At 46.4% G+C, this 24,725-nt stretch overlaps 1 protein-coding gene across 2 annotated transcripts in view; it reads right to left on the bottom strand.

The window, feature by feature from the left end:
- Positions 1-20,523, bottom strand: part of LOC135902316 (uncharacterized PE-PGRS family protein PE_PGRS20-like) — a 123,259-nt gene extending 102,736 nt beyond the window's left edge. Inside the window, exon 1 of one of the 2 annotated variants that reach the window (XM_065432286.2) lies at positions 19,837-20,523. In XM_065432286.2, coding sequence (XP_065288358.1) covers positions 19,837-20,001 — 165 coding nt within the window. In that variant the 5' untranslated portion in view covers positions 20,002-20,523. The remainder of the gene's footprint in view (positions 1-19,836) is intronic. The other variant, XM_065432287.2, reaches the window with a different exon arrangement.
- Positions 20,524-24,725: the final 4,202 nt, after the last annotated feature.

Below are 24,725 nucleotides of genomic sequence, written 5' to 3'. Positions count from 1 at the left end.
AGTTTACCAAATCTCAGTGTTCATGCGTTCCTTTATGGCTAGCCTTTGTTAAATTGTGTGTTTAGGCAAGCAATTTCTTCCCATTCTATCAATAACAATGGATTGCAGCTTCAAGCTGCTTTTATATTATTTATGCGACTCGTGTATCAAGATAGAGAACTGAGACAGTTTGTCTCATGGCATAATTGTAAATGGCGTCAAAAACAACGAACACTCAGAAACACTATACACGACTGCGCCAGTCTTTTTGATTGTCTCGTGTTTCTTATGCGATTTACAATCATTTTTTGACTCATTTGTTACTGTCATCATCGGAATTGTGTGAGAAGTGTGGGCTGAATGGAACACGATTGTGGCTTTCATATTTGGGGTTGCGTTCTCGTGACGCTGCAACTATTTTCTTTGCGGGAGACCACAAGTTTTGTGTGTTGTCACATGTAGTATTGCTCTAGCACTAATTGATTCTAGAAGAGTTTTGGTGTTTAGCGACTCGCGATCTGCGATTACAGCCTTCTCGAGAGGACTTGTTGCGGAACCGGCTAACAGACTGCTGCAGGGTAGGGATATCACTTCGCATACCGTTACTTGGTTCCCGGCGCACATGGGGACAGTGGAGGGAGCCCCGCGTAACCTCAACGAGGTGGCGCACAGGGAGGCACGAGGATTAGTGTGCCGTGTACTCCCTGAAGGGGCTGGATCTCCCGCTCCTGAGTACAGGGACCAACTGTTAACCTACGACGAAATCACCAAGCACTATTACTTAGGGCGCAGGGCATTCCCGTTGCCACATCCTAAATTAAATAGGCCGCAGGCGGTTACATTAAGGCTACTGCAGACACGGACGTACCCTAACCCTGTCATCATCAATAAAATTAATCCGGACTGCGGGGTTTCAGTCTATTGTAGTAAGTGGGGGGTTTGCTCGATTTACAACACATGCTGTGGCGCTGCTTGGCGTTGGCCGGTGATGGTTCTCGAGGTGAACAGTGGTGGCAGCGAATGCTGCACAGTGAAGTGCTGGCGGACCAGCTCAGGGCTGTCCAGAGGGCCCGTGTGATAGCAGAGGGGCTCGGCCTCTCTGTACCGACGTGGGAGTGGCCCGCATCAGTCCCAGACTGATCCCTCAGGACCTCAATAAAGTTCTTCATACCATACCATACCATGTAGTCTTCGTAAAGCATGCGGAATTGTTTCGCGTGTATTTACACACTCTCATCGAAACACTTGCTATTTTTGTAAGTTTGCATGAAAATAAATACAAGAGTCCGCATGTCACCATATGCTAGCGTTAGCTGCTTCATTTCACTTGGTGTAAGTTGCAATTTATAATCTGTCAGAAAAAAATAAAAACACGATTCAAACTTCTTTCAGAACTGGTACAAAACAGGATAAAGAAAACCGTAGTGACAAAGGGTAAAGTCTTTCGCGTAAAGTTGCAAGTCCGCGGATATCGAGAGGTAGACCAGTAGCCTCATGTGACGCACGAATGAGGCGCTTATAACACGTAGGGGGAGGGGGTGTAGTAAATATTGCTCATTTATGCCAGGGTCCTCAGAAAAGCGTTGAAGCGCACTCACTGCCCTGTGCTGCACTTATTTTGATGGCCATCGACCCGGCACCGTGGAAAAAAAATAGCAGTTGCTATTTTATGTGCATTTAGAACGACTGACAAAAAGAGCAACATGAAAAAAATAAAGAAGCAACTAAGGAATAAAGCCCTATTTCTCTGTCAGTGAATCAACCCGACTTTAGGAGCCCTTCTGCCTCCTATTTGCTTGTAGTCATTCATCTGAACCACGTTGCACATGACCGAGACGAACCATGCGTTTCTCCCGCTGGTGCCTTTCGGGGCGCAGCGGTGGCCCCCGCACGGCCTCCGATACATGGCACGGGCCTTAGCGGTCGTGACCGCGCCGCCGCCAGGACCCTTGGGGTTATCACTAGGTGCAGCCCACATTGTGAGCTGCGCGGACGCTACACTCCATGTGCCGAGGTGTTGAGTCGCTTTACGGAGAGGGCAAAAATGAAATAAATAAAGAATAACCAACCCCGTGCATTCTTTCGCTGCTTCCTTCTGGGAAGCGATTCGTGGTGGTCAGGTCGGGAAGGCGCTAATCCATATTTAGCACAGCGGTCATCTCTATTTTTCTGTGTTTTCTTTCTTCGCTCACTCTTCATTTTTCACTTATTTCCCTCGCTGTTTCTTTTTCCTCCCATGCACGCAGCCGTTTGTGAATATCCATGGTTGCTGCATATTTTTGTTTCCCCTGCAGTCGTCCCATAAGCAGCCATGAACTATTTCTTTTTTTTTTCTTGCATTTACTTTTTCACTGTCTTTAACGAGGTAAGAACGCTGTTCTTAGTTTTCCCCACTCTCGTGTAGCTTTCGCGAAGGTGGCCGTTGGTGCACGATTTTGGAAAGCGCTGCTGTTATTGTTTTCTTCCTCCTGCAGTTTTCGTGCGTCAACCGGCGATTCTGCGAGCGTCGGTGCGTCTGAGCGTATAGGCGCTATTCTCTGCCTCCGACGGTTACAGGGATGCCCTAGACCTGTGCGCGAAGTTGCCGCGAAGTTCACGACCGCTGCTTGTTTTCGAGCTCCACCTCATTGTAATGTATGACGATATGTCTAGTCGGGGGAAAAAGGTCAAATCAAGTTGCAAAAGCAAAGGCAAAAAAAAGCGCAAGGGAAGGATTTTGCAAACAATTCTCATTGAGAAACGCCTGAGATGGAGGCTCGATTTGATCCCTCTACGAGCCGCGCATCTTCTTTTCTTATTGAATTTGTTGAGCTGCATATTTGTAAACTCTAGCGAATCCATTTAGTGTATGAGGCTGATGCTAAGGCTGAGTAGAGCAATAGCGTTAATTAGTGACTAACTGTCACTTTTTTTAGAGCGCAGCTCTTAGGCGCCCGTTGCTGCGACGAGCGTCGGTGTAACCGAGTGAATGAGCGCCGCGAACAATGAAGCGAAAGCAGAGCACAGTGAGAGATGAAAGAAAGACGATAGCACAGGAAGAGGATGCAACGGAACCGTGAGGTAGAAAGCGGAGGAGGAGCGGAGGAGAGATGGCCTGTGCATGCCCAAAGTTGCCAGCCGCCTATAGGCATCCGCAGCCGCGTGGGCAATCTCATCTGCGCTTCCGAGAGGGGGGGGGGGGGAGGATGGTGGCTGGTGCCATGTGAGGTGGGGAGGGCTATGCTCGTCCGCGGTGTCAGCTGCTGAGGTCCGTCCGCGGTACCAGCGTGTATGACGGCTTTCACTGCTTTTTCAACGGGCGATGGCGAGAGGCTACAGTAAGGCTCGATGTGACGCTCCTTTGGGTGTTGTCGCCGCTGACACTGATGGCACTTCCCCGCGACAAAGGACAGCTCTCGCCGTTGGTGGAACGAAAGCGTGAGACGAAAAGCGTAGTGCCACGCAAGACGGGCTGTGTGGCGACGATGACTACGATATGGCACCAGAGTCACGCGCGTCGTCTGTATCGAAACAAAACGCCGCATGAGCGGAGCTCTGAATCGCACCCACGCGTCAATCACGCGCCGGCTCTCGCGATCTCGCAAGGCAGACGCGCCACACTTCGCTCCGTTTGCGACGTGCTGCACGTGATAGATTGTCCGTGCCAGCCAATATATCGCGCAATGAAAACATGTACAGCGCTGCGCTTAAATTTCGCTTTAGGGAGTATCGTAAATATCGTTGAATTTCTTTTTCAGATGCTGTTGCCCCCATTACCGTTTCTTCCTTCCTTCCTTCCTTCCTTTCTTTCTTTCTTTCTTTCTTTCTTTCTTTCTTTCTTTCTTTCTTTCTTTCTTTCTTTCTTTCTTTCTTTCTTTCTTTCTTTCTTTTAGCGATTGATGTTACAGATACTTACCAGCTGAATTCGTAACTGTAGCCGTCGTCAATGATCATAGTAGCTCCGTAGTAGCACCTGTCATCATGTCATAACTAAGATAGAGCTAAAAGATTACAAGGGGAACCAGCGCTGGCCAGGGGGGGGCTGGGGTACTTTGATTCTTAGAAAGCCTACATACGCGCGCAACTTCGTCTCGAGAAGGAATATGCAGGCTTACTATTGGGTGCGCAACTGAAATACGCGCCGACACCGTCCTGTCGGGAGATCCCAAAAATGCATCGGTATTCTGAACGAAAACAGACACATGTCAGTGTCAACGTTTGCTTTCGTCAGATGCGTCCACCCGAGCTGTGCCCTTGGCCATGCGTGTTGCAAGCGGGCACGCACGTGCCACCTGCCAGCACTCTGGTGCCCAGTCAGGCCAGAAGCCGGAGCCGTAAGACGAGAGGTGATTTAGCTGACGCGCAATCACAGTATGTTCGACTGAAGGCTGTTTCCTCCGAGGCTGTGTGTTATGGCGGTGGTGTTTACAAGCGAAATTTAACATTATTTAAATTCGAATGTTTTACGCGCCGAAACCGGGGTATAATTGTGAGGCATGACGTAGGGGGGACTCCGGAATAATTCTAGCCACCTGAGGTTCTTTAACGGGCACCTAGATCCAAGTACAAGTGTGAGCGTTGTTGCACTTCGCCTCCATGGAAATGCGGCCGCCGCAGCCAGGATCGAACCCATAACCTCGAGCTCTGGAGATCAATGCCATAGCCACTAAGCTGGCGGCACATGCGACTTTTCAGCGCTCATTTCCCATACAAGCGTTAACTACAAGAGCGGCGGTAACCAGTTTCGACCGAGTGTTTCTGCGAAGACTTTAAGTAATTTTAAAGGCCACGGGTGGCAAATAACACAATTGTAATCCTTGAGGTGTATTGCTCAAATAGGTGAACATTATTTGCGTGAAAAATCGAAATGCATAACGACTAATTACCGGAAATTCACTAATTATGTTTTCAACTGATTGCAGTAATCCACGTATTGCACTTAACGAATTGTAGCTAGGGAACTCGCAAGGTGGATTGAAGTGGAACCAATTCTCAGGATGATAGCAGTTCCGAGTTGCTAATTCCCGAGCATTGCGAAGAAATATATTTTGTGGTCTAGTTACTTTCGGGCTTTCAATGCATGAAACGCTCTTTCGTTAGAAAAGTAAGCGAATCGACAGTGCGCTTTTACTACATAGTTTGATGGCGTATGTCTAGAAAACGATGTGGTCCACAGAAATATTTTCAAGTGGGTATTCCTCGCAGGCTCACCGGCTAGAATTTGTAACTGACCATATGTGTCGTGTTGTAATTAGCTAGAAACTTAATAAGTAAGGTTATGTAATGAGTGGTTTGTGCATTTCAATTTCTCGTTCCAGTAATGCCCGCCTCTTCTAGTAGACCAGCTCAGCGACAATAACTGTGCTCTCTGCAACAGGCGATTTTTAAAAATTACCTCATGTCTTCGCAGAGGCACCTGGTATAGGACAGAGATTAAGCTTCAAAACATTTCCTTTCTGCATACGTCAGTGGTCCCAGCTACGATCCTCCTATGTTATCGCAGCAATCGGTGAATTGTCAGCGGTAGATAAGAAATAAACAGAATCGAGCTAAACGAATCCCTATGTCATACCGGGCTTGGAAACTACCAAATGCTCTGTCGGCACATCGACAAAGTCTGGGCTGACAGGGGCGAACAGTGATTCACGAGCAAGTAGCTGTGAAGCGCGCTACGGTACTCAAGACAACTATATAAGCCATCATGGAAGTGAATTACTCGAAGCTAATGGCAGAAAATAAAAGACATCGCAAAAAAAAATAGGACGGAAGAACCGGGACATTTCTGAGGAGCTTGTGCCCATGCTGCTGGGTACATGGGCGTTCCTTAAAATTTTTAATGTGCGAAACATCGTGAGATTCAACAGGATGAAATAATTGGTGAGTTGGCACGTAGGCACACACTTTGAAAGGAATTGCGTGAAAGCAGGGGACGTTCATTACGTCATATTGCGCAGTTCTTGACTTGTATTGCTCAATATAATGGGCTGTTTGTAGCTGCGATTGTTTGTCATTTGTCAACTTTGCTTATAAACTAAATTTAGGGATATTCGAAAAGCAATGCATGAAAAGCAAATTTGAATATGAAACCGTTCATTTTCTTCGCGCATGCGTATGTGCGCGTGCGTGTTTGAAGTTATTCAGTACTTTGAAAAACGTATTAGGAAGCATTAAGAATAAATACCATTATTTAGCCTTTCATTCGAACGACAGAAAGCTGAGTGTTTGCTTACCTCTCATTCGAAGTAGCGCCTTTCCGAAATCGCGTCGCGCACAGGATATGCAGCCTATGCGCACTTTTGTTACGGGGCCGCCTTGTGTACTAAAGTAGGGAAACCCTTACTAGACCCGGTTAAAATGATGAAATGGAAAAATTGTCATCCACTCGAATGTAGCACAAAGCACAAAGCTGGAGAGAAAACCCAAACGCTTTCTTTTTTTTTGGAATAAAATGCTTCGCATTTGAAAAAAACGTCGTCCTGGTCAGTAACGCCCCATTAGCGCAACCCCTGGCAAAGACTAAGGCATGTCATCTACTGTAAGTAACGTCTATTGAAAACAATATGTAAGAGCCCTGAGGAGAGAAGACGACGAAGTGCTTGTTGTACACAGCCGTGTTTTGAGGCAACAACAACATCACTGTTTTCGTCCCTCTGCAATATTACACATTTTCGCCGGCTTCTGCTGGTAGACGGCACTCAATTTTTCGGGGATGGAAGTGGAATCGGTAGGGAACCGTGCACACCTGCCAGCGTTTGCGAGAGCTACTTAAAAGGAAGAAGAGCTGCCCTCTGAGTGAAGCTGACAGCGATGACAACGATATATATATATATATATATATATATATATATATATATATATATATATATATATATATATATATATATATATATATATATACACACTGTCTACACACTCCGGAAACAAGGCGAAAGGTTTCCACATGCGGACTTCTTGTCTTTTTCAAGGCTGCTTGAAAAAGAGAAGTCCACTTGTCGAAACGTTGGCCCCGGCTTTCACCGTGTTGCCGTGTTGCTCATCGTCTTGAATTTCCATGTCCCGCTTTCCCGTGTTTTCATTAAATAGCGCCACAGGTCTGCTATGTATGTGAGAAGTTACAAGAAGTTATTGTTTTTAAACTCGAAAAATTATTTTATGAAATGTTCGTACGTGCATCATGCAGACAACATAAATATATGAAGCCTTGCCATCTATCAAGGAGAGATTGTTAATAAAACAAGCCCGAAAATCTATCGAAGAAATTGTGAGTAGCTTTTTTTATCAATACGGAGTCAAGCGAAATCAGGCGCCGCAGCCTCGACTCATTTTTTTTTATTTTTTCATGATTGCGAAAATTGGACGTCAAACACGTCTTAGCACATCAACCTGAACAGGGCACATGTGAATGTTACAGCCAATCATGTTCAGGCTGTCGAACACTGGTAACACCCGACGCCAAAAGATATTGTTAATGCTCGTGTAGGCTTTCAGCTATAATTATGAACGTGTTTCCTACTTGTATCGTCTCATGACAGTCTTTGTGCTCTAGGGAGCATGGCGCAAACTTTGCAGCTCCCTGTGTGCCGCACTGCATGTTATGTCGCACTGCAATGCAGTGCGAAATATATATTTTTAAATGTTTGCGTGAACGATATCAGCGCCCTTTCTAGATTTACTGGTAACTGAAGTGCAAATATTTCTATTTATAAACTGCTTGAAACGTACCTTTCAACTCTGCAAGGCTCCCTAACGAAATTACCGCTTCGTGATATTCCATCTGCAATGGCTGTGTGTTTCACCTGGCACACCAAGCACACGCCACATAGCGTTGGAGCGGTCGCCTCTAGGCAATAAAACGCTGACCATAACACGATTTCTCTGTAATCTGCGTTGCAGACGAAGCCAACTTTGTCGTCTGCATCCCAGGCCGGGAACCTTCGGCCTACGTCGAAGAAATGCTGGTACTGACACAAAAATTAAAAAAAAAAAACATTTCGCATTTGAAGAACGATACCTTTTTTTGTAGCTTCTCAAATGCATAGCAGACACGTAAATCTATCTAATAGTGGGTCACATATATCTTTATGCCTATCACCGCTTTTTTTACCTTGAACACAAAGCTTCTTGCAAAAAAAAGATAGATAAATAGGAGAGAGAGAGAGAGAAAGGAACTATACAGCTTCTTTTTTTTTCAGCCGCTCGGCTAAACCTTCGAAGGCTCAAATATTTTTAGGCTGTACTATGCCAACTGGCCTAGCAGTCTATATTTAATTCATTCCTTCTGAATTTCTTGTGTTCTGAAAAAAATTCAAGCATTGCAATTCTACTTGCTTTTGCCGGTGCTTAAAACACTCGAAGTGATCAAATATATAATAAATTGGCTATTTTGGCAGCCATACCACTCCAGTGTCTTGCATACGCACTACTTAAACGACTGGATCATACAAGGTGGCATTAAAAAAATTTATTGTTGCCGTCTAACTCAGCTGAGCAGAAAAAAAAAAATTGTCGCCAAAGTGTATTGCAAGCAAAATAAACGTGGAGAGCGGGTTTTGAACTACAAAATTACGTGGAAATTTTTTCAGCTGCATCTGGGATGTTCGAAAAAACGCTGACTGATTTGTCGGGGAATGACCCCTCTGCTTTTCAGCAGACCTGCCGCGATAACTCAGTGGCGGTGGCGTTGTGCTGCTGAGGAAGAGGTCACGGGTTCGATCCCGGCCACGGCAGCCGCATCCAAGTGGTGGCGGAGTGAAAGAAATGCTCGTGTACCATGCATTCGGTGCCCGTTAGAGAACCTCAGGGGGCCTACGTTATTTAGGGGACGCCCACTACTACGGCCTGCCTCATAACGAGTATTGTGATTTTGGCACGTAAATAGTACCATAGAATCTAATTCAATTCTCAAGAACCCCTAGCGCTAGAGAGCATACATCCTATGACTTCTCTTTCGAAGCTTTGTGTAAAGTAGTTACTGACCCATCGATATACTCGCCCTCCTAGTTCAATTGTCAAAAGTGCGTCTAGAATGGCTTGATGGGAAACGTTGTCGTAAGCGCCTTTGACGTCAAGAAAGAGTGCTACTGATAATCGCTTCCGAGATTTTTGTTGTTCCACAGATGATACTAGATCGATGGTACTGTCAATCGATGAACGACCGCGTCGAAATCCCGCCATAGAGCCAGGGTAAATTTTGTGCTGTTCAAGGTACCATTCGAGACGCATGAGGATCATACGTTCCATGAGCTTCTCGACGCAGCTGGCAAGAGCTATAGGCCGATATGATGCCAGTTCGAGCGGTGATTTTCCTGCTTTTAGAAGCGGTACCAGGCGGCTGCGTTTCCATTCCTGTGGGACGACACCATCTTGCCATGAACTATTAAAAACGCTGAGGAGTTCTCTTCGTGCTTCTCTGCCTAGGTGGCGCAAAGCAGTATATGTTATGCCATCGGGCCCTGGTGAAGACAAACACTTACAGAGTGCCATAGCAGCTTCTAACTCTTCCATAGAGATTGGAGGACGAACGGAAGATGGTCCGACTACCGACCACTACACATGCCGAGGCGTTCCCCAAGGCGGTGTTCTAAGCCCTATTCTTTTCAACCTCGCGCTTCTTGGGCTGGCCGAAGCCCGAACGGAAACAGTGAGTGTTTCAATCTACGCCGACGACATCTGCATCTGGACATCAGCGGTCACTCGCCTGCAGCTTCGCGCACGGCTACAGAAAGCAGCAACACAGGCATCTGACTACCTTCACACACAAGGCCTTACCATCTCAACAGAAAAACGTACGTTAGTCGCTTTTACGTGAAAAGCGACGTCTCGTTATCCAGTATGCACCAATGGCCAGCCTATCTCCTACAAGAGAAATCACCGGTTTTTGGGGGTCATTGTAGACCGGGACCTCCCTTGGAGCCCTCATGTTGCCCACTTAAAGAAGAAGCTTACATCTATTGTTCACGTCTTCAAGTTCATCGCTGGCAAAACAAGGGGATCGTCAGTGCTCCATGCTACAGTTATATCGAGCACTGTTCATCGGATTCCAACGCTATAGTTCTCCCGTGCTTGCTAAAACATGCAATTCAAATCTTAGAGAACTTCAGAGCGTGCAGGCGTGGGCACTACGTGTTTGCCTAGGCCTACTGCGCTGCGCCTCAACAGCTGGAACCATTATAACGGCTCAAGACCATCCGATCACGACTTACATTAGCACCGAAACGTAGCCCATGTTCGTCATGTTTCACGAATGCAGTCAAGCTCTCTTGCGTGCCGGCTGGAACGACGACCACAGGCGTCTTTCTCCAACGAGGTCAACATCCATCGTGCCTCCCTACCATCGGGCTTCACACCTTCAGCACGTTCAACTTCAGCTTTGTGGTGTTTAAAACAACCTCAAGTGCGTCTTACGGTTCCAGGGATAAGAAAGAAGACCGAGCTGCCTACTTTAGCCTTGAAGCAAGCAGCTCTGGATTGTTTGCACACTTTCTACTTTGACTGAGTCTACATATATACGGATGGCTCTTCCACTCAGACCAGCTCCGCTAGCGCAGTGGTTATACCATCACGATCACTAAGCATCCGCTACAAGATTTCTCACTTGACAACATTGACCGGTTTGGAGCTTGTTGCCCTCCGAGGTGCCCTTGATTATATTAACAACCAACCGGCTAATCGGTGGGCAATATTCTGCGATTCGAAGGCCGCCTTACAATGTCTTCTGTCATCTCTTCATCGCGGGTCCTGTGAACAACTCGTGCCGGAGATACGAGAAATGCACCATCCCCTGATTCCATGATCACGAAAGGACACGACGTTGTATTTCAGTGGCTGTCTGGCAATTGCGGTACCCCCGGCAACGACCTTGCTGACGAAGCTGCTAGGAAAGCACACGAAGGAGCAACCCTTGTTTCTGTACCTTTATCGCGGGCTGACGCAGCCCAACACTAAAGCAAGCTAACGCACCGTGTGACATTGGAGAAGTGGCACACACCTAAATTGACCCAACATCGACTGCATTCCCTCGATCGATCTATGCAACGGCGGCTGTTCCAGGGCTTCCGCGTAATGAGGAAATAATGCTGTGCCGCTTACGCTTGGGCGTCGCATTCACCAATGCATATACGTTTTTGATTGGAATGGCCGATAGCGCCGAGTGCAATGCCTGCGGTGTCGAGGAAACTATAGAACATCTACTGTACTACTGCCCATCTTTTGAAAATGAAAGGCATGACCTCTGCACACCTCTCAAGCAGTTAGATAGAAAACCGTTCACCTTGAACAAGATCTTGGGACCATGGCCTCGCATATCGCAGCTACAAAAGGCTACAGAAGCGCTGCTGCGATATTTGAAAGCTGCTGAACTGAGTCAGCGTCTGTGATCCGGGCTGAGTGACCGAACGATATCCCCACTAGACTTTCTCGTCTTCTTTTATTCTTTGCGTCCCCTTTTCTCTTTCCCGAGTGTAGGGTAGCCAACCAGGCCCAGTCCTGGTTAACATCCCTACCTTTCATTTAGCATCTGCTCTCTCTCTCTCTCTCTCTGAGCAATGCTAGGCAGCTCTCTACCAACAAAATTGTTCACGTAACATCGATTACCACAGTGCGGGGCATCTGCTTCATCTTTTTTTTTTATTCCTGCACTAACACATGAACATAGATCATTGCGTTCTAAAGACTCGTGAGTTTAATCAGCGGTGTGGCGGAAAACAATATCGCATAAGCCCCGCAGTATAACTTGAGAATACATTTTGTCACTGAAAACAATGCAAAAACAACAATAATAACTGGAAACGTAATAACGCTCTTTTTACAGCAACAAACACAACGAACAAGTACTTTGTTGTGGGTGTTTTCGTCCTGCTAGACGCAGACGTAACGGTCCGCCTTATCGTAAAGCTACATTGTGAGCATTTGAAACCGGTCAGCCACTGCTTCCGAAGGCGGAGCTTACCGAGGACAGTTCTATATCTACAGTTCCGTTGACGTTTTGAAAATGTGATTATAATAATTGGTTCTGCACAAAGTTAGGTGTACCTTACAAATGCCATTACGGAGATTTGCGTGCCAAAACCATGATTTGTGTATGAGGCAAGCCGCAGTGGAGGACTCTGGATGAATTTTGACCACATGGGCTTTCTTACTGTGCACCCAAAGCAAGGGCTTTTTTTGCATTTCGTCTCCATCGGGATTCGATCCCGCGACCTCTTGCTTAGCAGCGCAACGCCGTAGCCACTAAACCACTACGGCGGGCGGGGTGTTCTCGGGTGGTGTGCTCTTAGAATGCAAAAAAAAAATGAAGTTCCTAAAATCATATATATATATACATATATATTGAGTGGTGCTACAAGGTAAACAGAACAAGTATTTGTTCTGTTTACCTTGTAGCACCACTCAAGTTCTTTACGTTTGAAAGGTAGCCTGAAGAAACCCTCTTTGCCTACTATATATATATATATATATATATATATATATATATATATATATATATATATATATATATATATATATATATATATATTGTGTGTGTATGTTTCAGCTAATTCCGAGCTATACGCCTTAAAAAGTCCACGTATGCATTACGAGAATGCAACCGGCTTCTTATTTTTGCTATTAGCCTAGGTAATTATTTGCGATTAATTCAATAAGCAAGCTTTAAAACAAGGAATTTACATGCGAAATCTTCAGTGGAGGAGCTGTTGATCATTATTGACAAATATTCACATAATTTCATTCTGTGATGATATATTGTTGCAGTTTTAATTATTTTCGGCTTGCAAAGCAAGGTCGAGAGATTTCAAAAAGTTCCACTCTTCAAGGTTCTTGCGTGCAGCGACCTTAGGACCTTCGAACATGTTATACCAAAGAATTATCGATGCTGCACCCAGAACGATGTACGTAGCGATCGACACACAATTCGCGCTGCTCGGACGACGATATTTGATGCATCCGGCTTTAAAGCAGCCCCCTAGCGAATCGCGGGAGTAAATTGTCGAGCGTGGTCACGGGATCAACTGCGGGTTGCTCGCAAATAACACTCGTCGAAGAGCAGATTGCTATTCTGCTTCGCACTCCGCGAGCCGCGTCTCGTTTGTCCGATACAAGCTCTCGCCGTCGGCACGAGTCGGCAGCACTCCCAGTGCGGAGCATTAAGGCTATAATTTCGAGCAGCGCCCGGTCTGCGATGCCTGGCCCGCAAGTCTGACAGTGTAGGTGGGAAAATCTCCGATAGCTGTTCGTGTGAAGGAAAAGTTTTTTGTAGTGACGAGAACTTTGGCGAGAGACGCTTCCGCGGCGTTCTTGAGTGGCAGACGCTCGTCATCGTAGAAATGTGCCGCGCTACCCAACTCTGGAGCGGTGAGTGGACCAGTTCGCGGGCTGCCACATTTTCAACGGTATCGCATGTGGCAGTCACACTCGGCGATGTCCGTATACTGGCTGTTCCCAGAAATACATAATTCCTCTTTGTTTTAAGTGCTTGTCCCACTGCCTCGCTAGTTAGGTAAGATAAAGCATCGGCTAGGAATTCGATAAGTAATACGCTTCCACTTACTCGAATGCGCTTATCGGTGCGAGCAGGAATACGATACATGCACGCCTGGAGAAAAAGCTAGACCAGCTAAATGTCCTAATGCAACTTACAAGGAAAAGCGACAATGCGATTGGGAAAAGGCTATTCCCGTTTGTCCATTCGTCATACCTTAATTAAAGTACAACAACGTAACCTAAGAAAGATTATATTATTCTTATTTATTTGGTTCCAAAACATATACGCACTTGACAGAGAGAAAATTAAAGGAAGTAGTGGCAGGCTCGCAGCTGCGTCCGGAAATTAAGGCCACAACGCCTGCCTATACTCTTCAGGAAGAAGGAGACAGAAGCGTATACATGCAAGATAGATAGAAGGGAACGGAAGGGGAAAAGAAAGAACAAGATGAGATATCTCAAAGACTAAACTAAAACAATGACAAAGAATAAAACACAGTGCATTAACAACTGAGAAACACAAAGGTGCTGCAATTCAAGCGAGACGCATGTTCACAGGAAGATGGAGCCTTGGAATAATTATCACTCGTTGAACAAGAGATCAGAATTATCTCTGGATACGACTATCCAAAGTCAAGGAATCTGCTGGCAAACCAGGTCCTCTTATGGAAATGGAGAGATCTCTTGTTCGACCACTGTTAACCATTACATCGATCCCGAACTAGTTTACTCCGGAAAGCAGTTAACGGTTCGACAACAATGACAAACACGGAAGCGTTGCGATGTTCATAGTACGGCAACGACCAAAGCGCGGTGAAAGCGAGGACTGCGCAAGGATGGCGACGGCAGCACGAAGGCAACGGCGACTTTCGGCCACGACTCTCACGCGGTGGTAGCTCAGTGACTATGGCGTCGCCTTGCTGAGGTCGTGGGTTCGATCCTGTCCATTACAGCCGCATTTTGGTGGGGGATTAATGCAATAAACGCTCGTGTACTTAGATTTAGTTGCGTGCGTTATAAGAAACCGATGCGGTCAAAATTAATTAGGTGTCCCCTGTGCTGCCTGGCACCTGATAGTCAAGTCGTGGCTTTGCACGTAAAACCCCAGAATTTAATTAATTTAACGTGAAAGCGGAAGCACCTGAACGCATAAGTAACAGCTGTTTACATTCGGAGTAATAGAGTTCAGTAAATCAGTGAGTCAGGACTATATTCTGGGGATCTTTTGTTTGTGTAACTTGTGTACAATGCCACTTGTGTGTTCCTGCAAATGGGCTTTATCAAGTGTTCATAGTCTCGCAGAAACTGCGAAGAAACCTCTAAAGCGTAAAAAGAAGCAGTTGTCATGAAGTGAAATGCGCAATTCACGCTGTATTCAGACAAGTCCCCATTTCCCAAACCTCCCGGGGCTTTGGAATCTTTTAGATGAATTATTGCATATCATTCAGTGGATATTCATGGGCCGGTACAGTAGCTTATACAAAATGTGACCTTCTTGCTGAATCACGACGAGCGTGCGTGCTCGAAAACTATTAAGCGATAGGTGCGGGTCATATAGGGCTTCAGCCTTTTCCTTTCACCGCATGTTTTATTCTTTAGCGACGTCTGGCCCATTTTGTGCTTGTTCGGGGGCGAGGAAACAAAGTAAGAGAGACCCCAAATTTAAGACGGTATCCATCGAAGAGCATCTTCCTGTAACACGCTCTCATCAGTCCTCACAAAGCCGACAAAGAAATAAAAATCGGAAGCAGATAATGCAAGACACTTCCTGCATGGGCTGGTCAAACAGAGAAAGGCTTACACGTGTTATACGGCTTACGCGTGTTTCTTTATTATTTTTCTTTTTCCCCGTAACCGCACTCGACCGAGCAAACTGGAAAGCCACGGAAAGCGAAGGAGGCGCGTGATAGGTGCAAGGAAGAGCCGTGAGAGCAGAAACGGAAAGAGAAAAACAAGAGCGGTGCGAGGCGTGATCGTGAACCAAGGAGTGCTGCCGTATCGCTTATTTATAAGCCGGAAGAACGCGCATTCGCGACCTGCTGAGGTCGTTCCGTAATAGTGCGAAAAAGAAAGAAACGGGGTGGGGGGCGCAGGTTGCGGGCGTCCGAGGTTCGTTAGGCTACGCGTAGACCAGGCAAAATCCAGCTGGCCCCAGCTGAACGACAGCGAATACGACCCACATGCGACGCCTGATGCGTGCGTTGCGGTTATGGTAAGAATCGTGTGGCACGTGCACGAGGTGTAGGCGTCTTCCGCGTTACGCCACCGTGTTATCATCGTGTTGATGCCTGGTCAGCGAGAAATCGCGTGACCCTTTTATTTTTATTTTCTTTTTGGAGGGGAGGGGGGGAGGTGTGCGCGTGCTTGCTGCGTGCGTAGATTAACATCTATGCGGAATAGATTTGTTCTAATACAGCTCTCTTGGTCACGAAATCACCCATATTCTGAGAATTACACCGGAAATCCCAACAAAAAACTCAAGTTGCACTAAAGCAATATTAATTTATTTTAGTTAAAGGGCATAAATAGTTTAAAAGAAATCCGGACTACAACATACTTGCCAAACCTTCCTAATGAAAACATTGATCTAACACGAACCAATCATATTGAGCTGGATGGGCTAGACTAGACGCATTTGGTGCCTACGCCAATAATCAACCTGACTAGCTTAAGCGAGCGCAAGAAGTTAGCTTCTTTCAAAGCGGACTATTTATTCGACTAAGGCTGTCACCAAGCTCAACAAGCATTTACAGATGTTCCCGAAATGCCGAAGCTGTAATAAATTCTGGCCTGAGTAGCACCTTGCGTCGCGGCTGAAACCAGGTCTCGCCATTAGTCTTCCATGTCGTGACCCGACGTATGGTCACGGGCTTCACACTCTACCGCACTTGATAGGTGGCGCTCGGATGCTACAATTGCTGCCGGCTTCTGCAAGTCTGCAGCTAGCAACAGCTCCTAAACATTTGACCAAGCAACAATGCAGGGATGTGTGCGCTTCAATTTATCATTTCTGCAGGCGCGCACTCATGTTCATAGATATGCTTCATTTTTCTTGTGAATTTTTAAGGTAAATCTTTAAGGACAATTTTAGGTTGGACGCCAAAGCACGTTCGGCATAATTAATTATCAGAGTGGCTGTTTACTTACACTATAGTAAGGTGAACAAATCGGCTGCTTTGTACATTTCGGTGCAATGTAAGCAGCCCGACAAAGGACTCGGAATGAACCACAAGCACTCTTTCATTGTGATACTTCGCTTCTCTTCCGTAATTTTGTTAGTTTCTTTTGTGTACGTATAGTTGTGAGAATGTGAGCGGGAACACCGAATTTGTTTTCAAGAAACAATCACCCATGATGTGTGAATACGAATGTGACATTCTGTCATGTGGCAGGTGGCTCCCCCTGCAACGTTTGGTGTCATTGAGCACTTTTGTATCTGGTATGTGTGTTTAGCCACTACAGCGTTTCGAAAGCATTTTTTCTTTGTTCTCTTTCATGTTGTCAGAGGGATACATATCGATTTCTTCTTTAACTGCCTATTCAGAACTTGGCAATAAGAATTGTTACATTCAAGGATTTGTCTTGCCATTAAGTTCCTTTTTGTTTTCATTGCCTTCTGCGACAGCAATGATCGTGTAACGGCACAGAAGCTGCCGCATAGAGGCTGAGAAAGATTTAAAAATAAATTCTAATGTTTTACGCGCCAGAATTACGACATCATTATGAGGAACGGCGTAGTGAGGGACTGCAGAATAATTTCTACTATACCTTGGGTTCTCCAACATGCGCCCAACACTCTTAAAACAGTTTGCACCCTTTGGGGCTTATCTTGTCCTACGACAATAATCGACATCTGCCTTGCCCGCAATTCCTTTCTTTAACGCTGCGAACCAGGTACATCCAGGTCACGAACGGCATGCGCGTTATCAGGGTGACGTAGCATTTTCGACAGGAAAGTAGCAAGCGTGGAGTTTTCCTGAAAGGAAACGCACGTAATGCAGATGATGATTATGGTTGTCGGTCAAGACAAGTCCCAAAAGGTGTAGGCCTCTTTAAAAGGGAATGCAAGTTTTTACATTTTGACCACCAGAAATGCGGCCGCCGCGGCCAGGATTTGATCCCGCGCCCTCAGGCTTAGCAGCGTAGCAGCCGCTGCGCGCCACCACAGCCGGTAGGCTGAGAAGGTTAAACAACGGATCACTGTGACAGAAGCTTTCCCGTTGCCGCTCTTCTGGGTATTGCGACGAAACTCGGTGCTTCCTGTTAGCGGTGCCTGGGATGCTCGCCGTCACTACGCGCGTCTCCTGCTTAAAGCGAAAGAAAGGAACAGTAATGCTCTGCTGTAACAACCAACGTTCTCAGCGTGGTAAAGGAGTTCAGTATGGCCTTCAGACGAAGATTTCCGGTTATAGCGCAAAACCTGCAGGTGGCCGATCGGGAAAGCAGGCAAGACGGTGTCATTTTAACCATGCACCACGCTGCAGTCCCCTCGTAAGTGACAAACTCGGTGTTATTTACGAAACCTTATTTAACTGCTTTATGCAGTCTTCCGTGATCGGCATGTCATTTCCGGCACTTTGCGTATGAAATAAAAGAAGGAAAGAAAGAAAGCACTCGGGTAGGTGCGCTTCCGGGAGGCGCCGCTCAATGATCCCGCATAACGCGCATCAAAACCGTGGTCCACGTGACTCGCTGAAAATAATCCTCGCTGCCCAGCCTCGAACCTGCGGAAAAACATCGGCCGCGTGGAAAAATGAGTCGCTCGAACAGCAGCCGCGCGCCGTCGAATGCTCATCCCGAAGCGGAAACGTATAACGTCGCTGGAAGATGAAGAACGCTTCGGCTCCGACTCGGTTCTCTCCCTTTTCCATCGGAAGCATTTCCTGGTGAAAGGAAAGTCGATTCTTTCGCAAGCCGCTGGCGCATCCACGAGGGCTTTTGCGCTCTGGTTTGGGTTGGTGCATGTAGGTAGCAAGTAAGCAAGTAGGCAAGCATTATGTATGTATGTATGTATGTATGTATGTATGTATGTATGTATGTATGTATGTATGTATGTATGTATGTATGTATGTATGTATGTATGTATGCATGTATGCATGTATGTATGTATGCATGTATGTATGTATGTATGTATGCATGTATGTATGTATGCATGTATGTATGTATGTATGCATGTATGTATGTATGCATGTATGTATGTATGCATGTATGTATGTATGTATGTATGTATGTATGTATGTATGTATGTATGTATGTATGTATGTATGTATGTATGTATGTATGTATGTATGTATGTATGTATGTATGTATGTATGTATGTATGTATGTATGTATGTATGTATGTATGTATGTATGTATGTATGTAGGAGAGACATACATCGAGAGACATCGTTTCCTACTGCAGCACTTTCCAAAAAATCTAGGCTTCGAACGCAGAACCGCGTTCGTTCCATTCAATTCATGCATGGATAGGTAGGCGCAAGTTAGGGCGGAGGTGCCTAAATGAGCGCTTTGAATGGGCCTTCACGCCGCGTTTGCGACTGAAGGTAACTCGCACCGCCACCTGCTTTTAGCCATAGAGGTGGTTTCGTTCTCCAAGTGCACCGCACACTCCCCGGTTCGGCGAGCGCTGATGTTTTCATTTGGCGGTCGTCTAAAGCAGGTTTAACTCGAAAAGTGCTTCTTAATGCTTCTGGTTACTTTGCTGCGTTCTCTTTCGCTTTCACGTTGCCAATCACGCTTCAGCCTCTAGTGGTGTTGCTGTTTCCGCGAAACTTCATCGATAACCTATATTCAGGCTTTCGGATGCTTTACGTAGGTCGAATGCTTCATCTGCTCAAGTCCCAAAAGGATACGCCCATCTGTCTGACAGTCTTTCACTTTGGGAACGGATCTATGCCCACTGACGCCCTCAACTTGTTTCTCTCTAGTGTTGTGCTTCTTCGCTCCGAACTTCTCTGATTATGGTGCCTTCGCATTCTGAGCTTTCGCGCCTGACTGGGAGAAAGAGAGTGAATCCAAGTACGAGTAGATCTTGCTTGGAAGGGCCTTTTTTTTCTTAATTCAACTTTTTTTCTGTTACATGCGCATATTATGCGCATGTAATGTGTGCTACGATGTGTGCGACAAGGTGCGTTCCCGCACCATGTAGCACTCATGGCCAGGACGGCGAGAAGAGATGTGAAGTGCGACTTGACGTCGACGGACATTATTACATCGTCATCATCCAAGGTAATGTTGCCCACCTTGTTTACAAACGACGAATAACTAGAAATGTGCGTTGCAGTTCTGCCGGTCAGTTTTCTTTTTCGAGGCTGTTAGCAGTGGCCATCGTTTTACACTTTATTTACGCCCGCTTTAGGGACAAAGCAGTTACTTGAGACAACCATCAAAGCGTACCTTGCCGACGCATCCTCTGCACATGACATTTCGGACGTGCCGAGACCGCTTCCAGTTGTGAAACAGCCCCTGAGCAGCCTGTCTGTCGAGCGGGTCCTCGGTGTTTAACTCGAGGAAGGAGAACTGCTGACCCAACACGATCACGCCAACCATCAGCCCCCTCATTCATGCCTTGCGGAGAATGTTAAGACCCAAGTTGCCACTGTGGTCGACGTTGAGGTTGTAGACCCGAGTCTTGCAATTCATCCTAGCTATGAGAATGTTGAACAGGAATCCAACGTTCTGGTTGAAACCTTCGTCCGGACAGATCATTACCTTAAGGTTCATCAGTTCGGGCGTGAAGGTCAAGCTCAACCATATCCTTCGTGATGTGCATTGGGGCGACTGAGAGGCGCTCCGCTGCCCTTCGTTGCTGTTGCTGCAGCTGCTTCAGGAAGTAGAGGTTGATCATCACGTCGTTTGTTCGCTGTTGTGAAAGTGCTGAGTAAGTGTCAGCCCGTGGGTTGACACTTAACACTTGCAGTGGGCTTCCGTAACTGGAGCGAATGTAACTAATCTACACAATCCTTTTTCCTTCATTCCTAGTACCGGACGTACTCGTCAATGGGCTCGGTAAATTCCTGGCCTAAACGCCACCTCGAGCTGCAACACAATAGAATAACGCCGCTATCATAGCCAAGGAAAAGAATTCGATGGCCCAGCTTTTGCTGGATTCGTAACCGACCCAAACAACGGCAGACACATATGAACAGGATAGGTAACAACCTACCTTTTATCTACTCTTTGTTACTACGTCATATTTTGTCATAATGTCAGAGGGTTCTTGCCATAGATTTTCCCACAATAATCACTAGAGGGAACTGTGCCGCTGTAATCTTTCAGCCATTATGTGAATGATGGGAAGTACATGGATTTGTCTGATCTTCATGCTTGTCGATTCAGACGTTCTTGTGGCTATGTTTATTACGCTTTATATGTCTTCATAGCCGTAAATTCCGGAGAAATTTATACTTTTCTAAGTGCAGAAGACGCTTTGAACACGAACAATCGCTACTAATTGCAACGGTTCAGCTGGGGGCGGTGCCCAAATCTAAACGCGCAAAGCGTCTCAAGGCCCTGGCTTGCCCGCAATATGTTCATAAGGGCATCCTGTGCCACTGGTCGATGTGTGCGTCCGTGGCGAAGTGATTTCATTATCGGAGTTGTGTGCTAGAGGTTTTGTGCTCGAATCCTGCCATCGGGCAATTTTGTTAATGTTTATTTAATTATTTATTACTTAATGCTTTGTTGAAAATGACTAGTTTACAAAGTCGCAGAACCATTTGAAGCCAGAAGGACGAAGTTTGGGCAAATCCATGTACTTCCAATAATTTCCATGCTAGCCGAACCGCCCCGATTGCAGCTACCGTAGACAGAAGAGCCAGAGCTCCCTCTTGTACTTATTCTATGAAGCCCTAATGCTCTTGCCGGCCTTGGTGTGACCAAGGGACCTATGCGGGCTACGATACGTCTGTTGTGTCGCCTTGGCTTGGTCAGTACCGCAACTTCTCAGACGAGTTCTCGTCGAACCGTTGACTATAGCTTGTATCACGGTGCCCGAGATCTTGTTGCACCACCTGATCTCGGAGGCGATACATGTACGGTCATCATTTGCGGCCGTCGCATTACTCTTCTCAAGGCCGGCTTCTCGTTACAATCTAGAAGAAGCATCCTCGTGTTTCATATCACACATCTTAGACTACGTCGGCTGTGAAATCCACGACCAAGATGTTTGTGCCGACGACCTCGAAGTTGCATACGCGAGCCACACATTCTCTTCTCCATTTTTTATTCTTTCTCTCTACAACATCTTGGTTTCTTTTTGAACGCTCGGCAGCACGTTTTGTCTGGTCTCGGGCACGCGTAGCAGGTCTGCCGTGCTGGCCTGCCGTGCTGGCCTGCCGCTTGAAAGAGAAACAAATACGCAAGCGCTAAGAAGAACGCCTTGCTTCCTCGCCTTCATTCCTACTTGCCCGCTGCCGTCGTTCGGAAAGCGTGTTCGGAGCAAACTGGTTTCCCGTGCATCGATGCTGCTGCGTTTATCATTTATCTGGCCTGAGTGATGTGCTCATGCATGTTGCTGCTCGCGCCGCCCAAGAAAAATTCGTTCGGGATGGCCGACGAGGTTCTTATTTCGTGCCCGGTTTCTTCGTTACGTTCGTTTTTCCTCAAGCACCCCCTGCAACTCTCAACGTAATACCAATCTTAGTGGCCTGGCGTTCCTGTCCGAGGAACCGGGAAGATGCATTGCGGTGATAGCTGGTGTGGGTTCTTTTTTGCTCTCTTTTATGGCCGCGGCTGTTCGGTGCGCGGAAGAACGGTCAGGTATTAAGCGGTATTCGAGGGAAGCGCCTTCGCATCGCGCTCCATTTCTCGCCTTGGGTCGCGTATCTGGACTCACCTGTTCATCGTGATCTCCCGCTGCTTCTGGCTTCTGCATCCTCCCTACGTTTGTGGGCAGAGAGATCGGTGTGGTTGTGGGGTGCGGCAAGCCACATTGTTGCTTGGAAGAAACCGTTCGAGCAGACAGTGAAGCCCGATCATCGCATCACTCGGCACTTGGCGCTTCAAGAAATACGTGAATGGATAGTTGCATCAAAAGTTGCCACCCTTGAAACCTCCCTATCCTGTTTTGTCTTGGTTACACTTGTTTTCGGTCTGTAAAGAAAGCTTTTCTTTTTCGTATCGGCTATGGTTGCAATTCTGTCGCAGTTTTCACACGCTAACGCTTTTATTATATTGACAATAAAGAACTGCGTGCCTTATTCTCTCATAAGAGTCTTTCTCCTTTTGAATTGTGTTCCTTCATTGTACTGATCCCTGCCGGGATGGAAGAAAAATTGAAGCCAAGCATTTATTCAGCCACACTTTGGCCGACACCTAAGAAACGTAGCTGTTATGGTCACATTCACAATTCTGCTTCTTTTTTTTTTGCTGTATTGTTCATCGTGCGCGCTTAGTCAAGTCCCAGGATCGCCAGTGTTTCACGGAACCGCACTGCGGAAGCCTTTTATCGGGTGTGAGCCAGAGTTCACACGCCAGAAAAAGACTCGCTGGCCATTTCAGCTTCGGTCACGGGCCTCTGAGGACATAAGGTTCTCTTTCACTTTATTATACAACTGTCAAAGGTGCCAGTTCTCAAACGCTTCATTTCAGTAGGTATCTGCACTGCTAAATAAAACACTAAGCTCCGAATTGTAAGCAGCCATTTCCGAAAACTTTATAAGGTTGGATCTTACGAGCAACAAATGAAAAACATTTAACTACGGGGCATTCGTGAATTGAAGTGCAAAATGTTAATGAACTTTCACGGCCGTTGACGAAATTATTGCTGCTTAGGAGTTGTGTGGCTGCACATTAATGGAGGCCGAGTTTTGTGAGCACACACCCTAATACTACGAGCTGTGAGCTTGGAACTCTGAACTGGGCAGCAGTGAGGTTAGGCGGTCACCTGAAGGCACGTCGAGAGGAAAGGGGGGGGGGGGAATAAACAAATTTTAGCAGTGGCTAAACGCAATAAATATAATTTTGGTCGAACGTATCTTCTAAGCTCCAACTAAAAGACTAAGCTTCATCAGTTTCCAAAGTCCACCTTCTGGACGAATCAAAAATCAAAATTGAAAACTAAAGCTCTTTCTCGATTTAGATGGTTTAGATGGCCGAGGAGTTTCATATAAAGACAAAAGAAAAAATACAGAAAAAACTGAAAGAAATTGCACGAATAATTGAACAATCTATGGTTTGTGTAGAAGCCGACGACAACATAGTTTCCGACATTTTCAAGTATATCCTACCGTTGCATTCATTTAGTCAATCAATAAAAAGGCAGAATCATGCTACCATCACCAATACGTTAATTCGTACGTGTCGGCTCAAACAGGAAGCAGACCACCTTAATAGCACAGCACACTCCAACGACCCAATGTGCTTTATTAAGACTGAGATTGCTCTCGAATGCGATGTGAAGGTCATTTGGCGGGTCACAATGACCAATGACGGGTTGCTTGCCCCGTTTCATCGCAATATTCCACTATACATGGACGGCGTAACGATGCGATGTCGCACCCTTCCGCGGCCAAATACGTCTCACCGTCGTTATCGTAATGACAGGCAGAGGCATCCCATGTTAAGGGCGCTAAGCAGGAGAACCAAGTATCCCAAGTGTACATAATCATCCTCCCGACGAGGCGAGCGGCCGGCGAGCGCGTGTAGGCTTGTGCGACGGAAAGGCAGCACTGTGGACGGAAAACACGTTCTCGGCGACTACTTTCTCGGGATGTCTGCAGCTGTTCGTTCGATAGCCGGCGCAGTGTTCTCGCTTGCGCCGGTCGTGGGAAAAAAGCCTGAGCGGCGCCCTGATTGCTTCGTAATCATGGCATTTCGGCACGGCGCCTGTCTTCCTGTTCGGCTGTCATATAGGAGTCGAACGAGGACAAGAAGGAAGTGCCCAGGGAAGTTTGACTCAACAAAACTGTAAGGGAGCAGGCTTTCTTGTTTTTCGAGCACATTATCGGTCAATGAAACGGACGTTAGGAGCTTTCTTGAACAATCGCAGTAGCGGACAAACCTTGAAAAAAAAAATAATGAGAACAGTTGTAAGAGAGAGCAAATAATAAATTAAAGGTAGGGGGTTAACCAGGACTTGAGCCCAGTTGGCTACCCTACGCTGGGGAAAGGGAAAGCGGGACGGAAATATTAAGTATAAAGAAATATGCGAGCCTTTTTTCCACGTGAACCATGAATGCTGGCATCACTCGAGCAAACTTCTAAACATGGTCTCCACATTTTCCCATTCGCTTTAACGATGTTATCAACCAGAGTCGCAGTACACTTCAGACAGGCGCTCATAC

The sequence above is a fragment of the Dermacentor albipictus genome, chromosome 5 (assembly GCF_038994185.2).
Source record: "Dermacentor albipictus isolate Rhodes 1998 colony chromosome 5, USDA_Dalb.pri_finalv2, whole genome shotgun sequence".
NCBI lineage: Eukaryota > Metazoa > Arthropoda > Arachnida > Ixodida > Ixodidae > Dermacentor > Dermacentor albipictus.
This window is presented reverse-complemented; position numbering and strand designations above follow the sequence as displayed.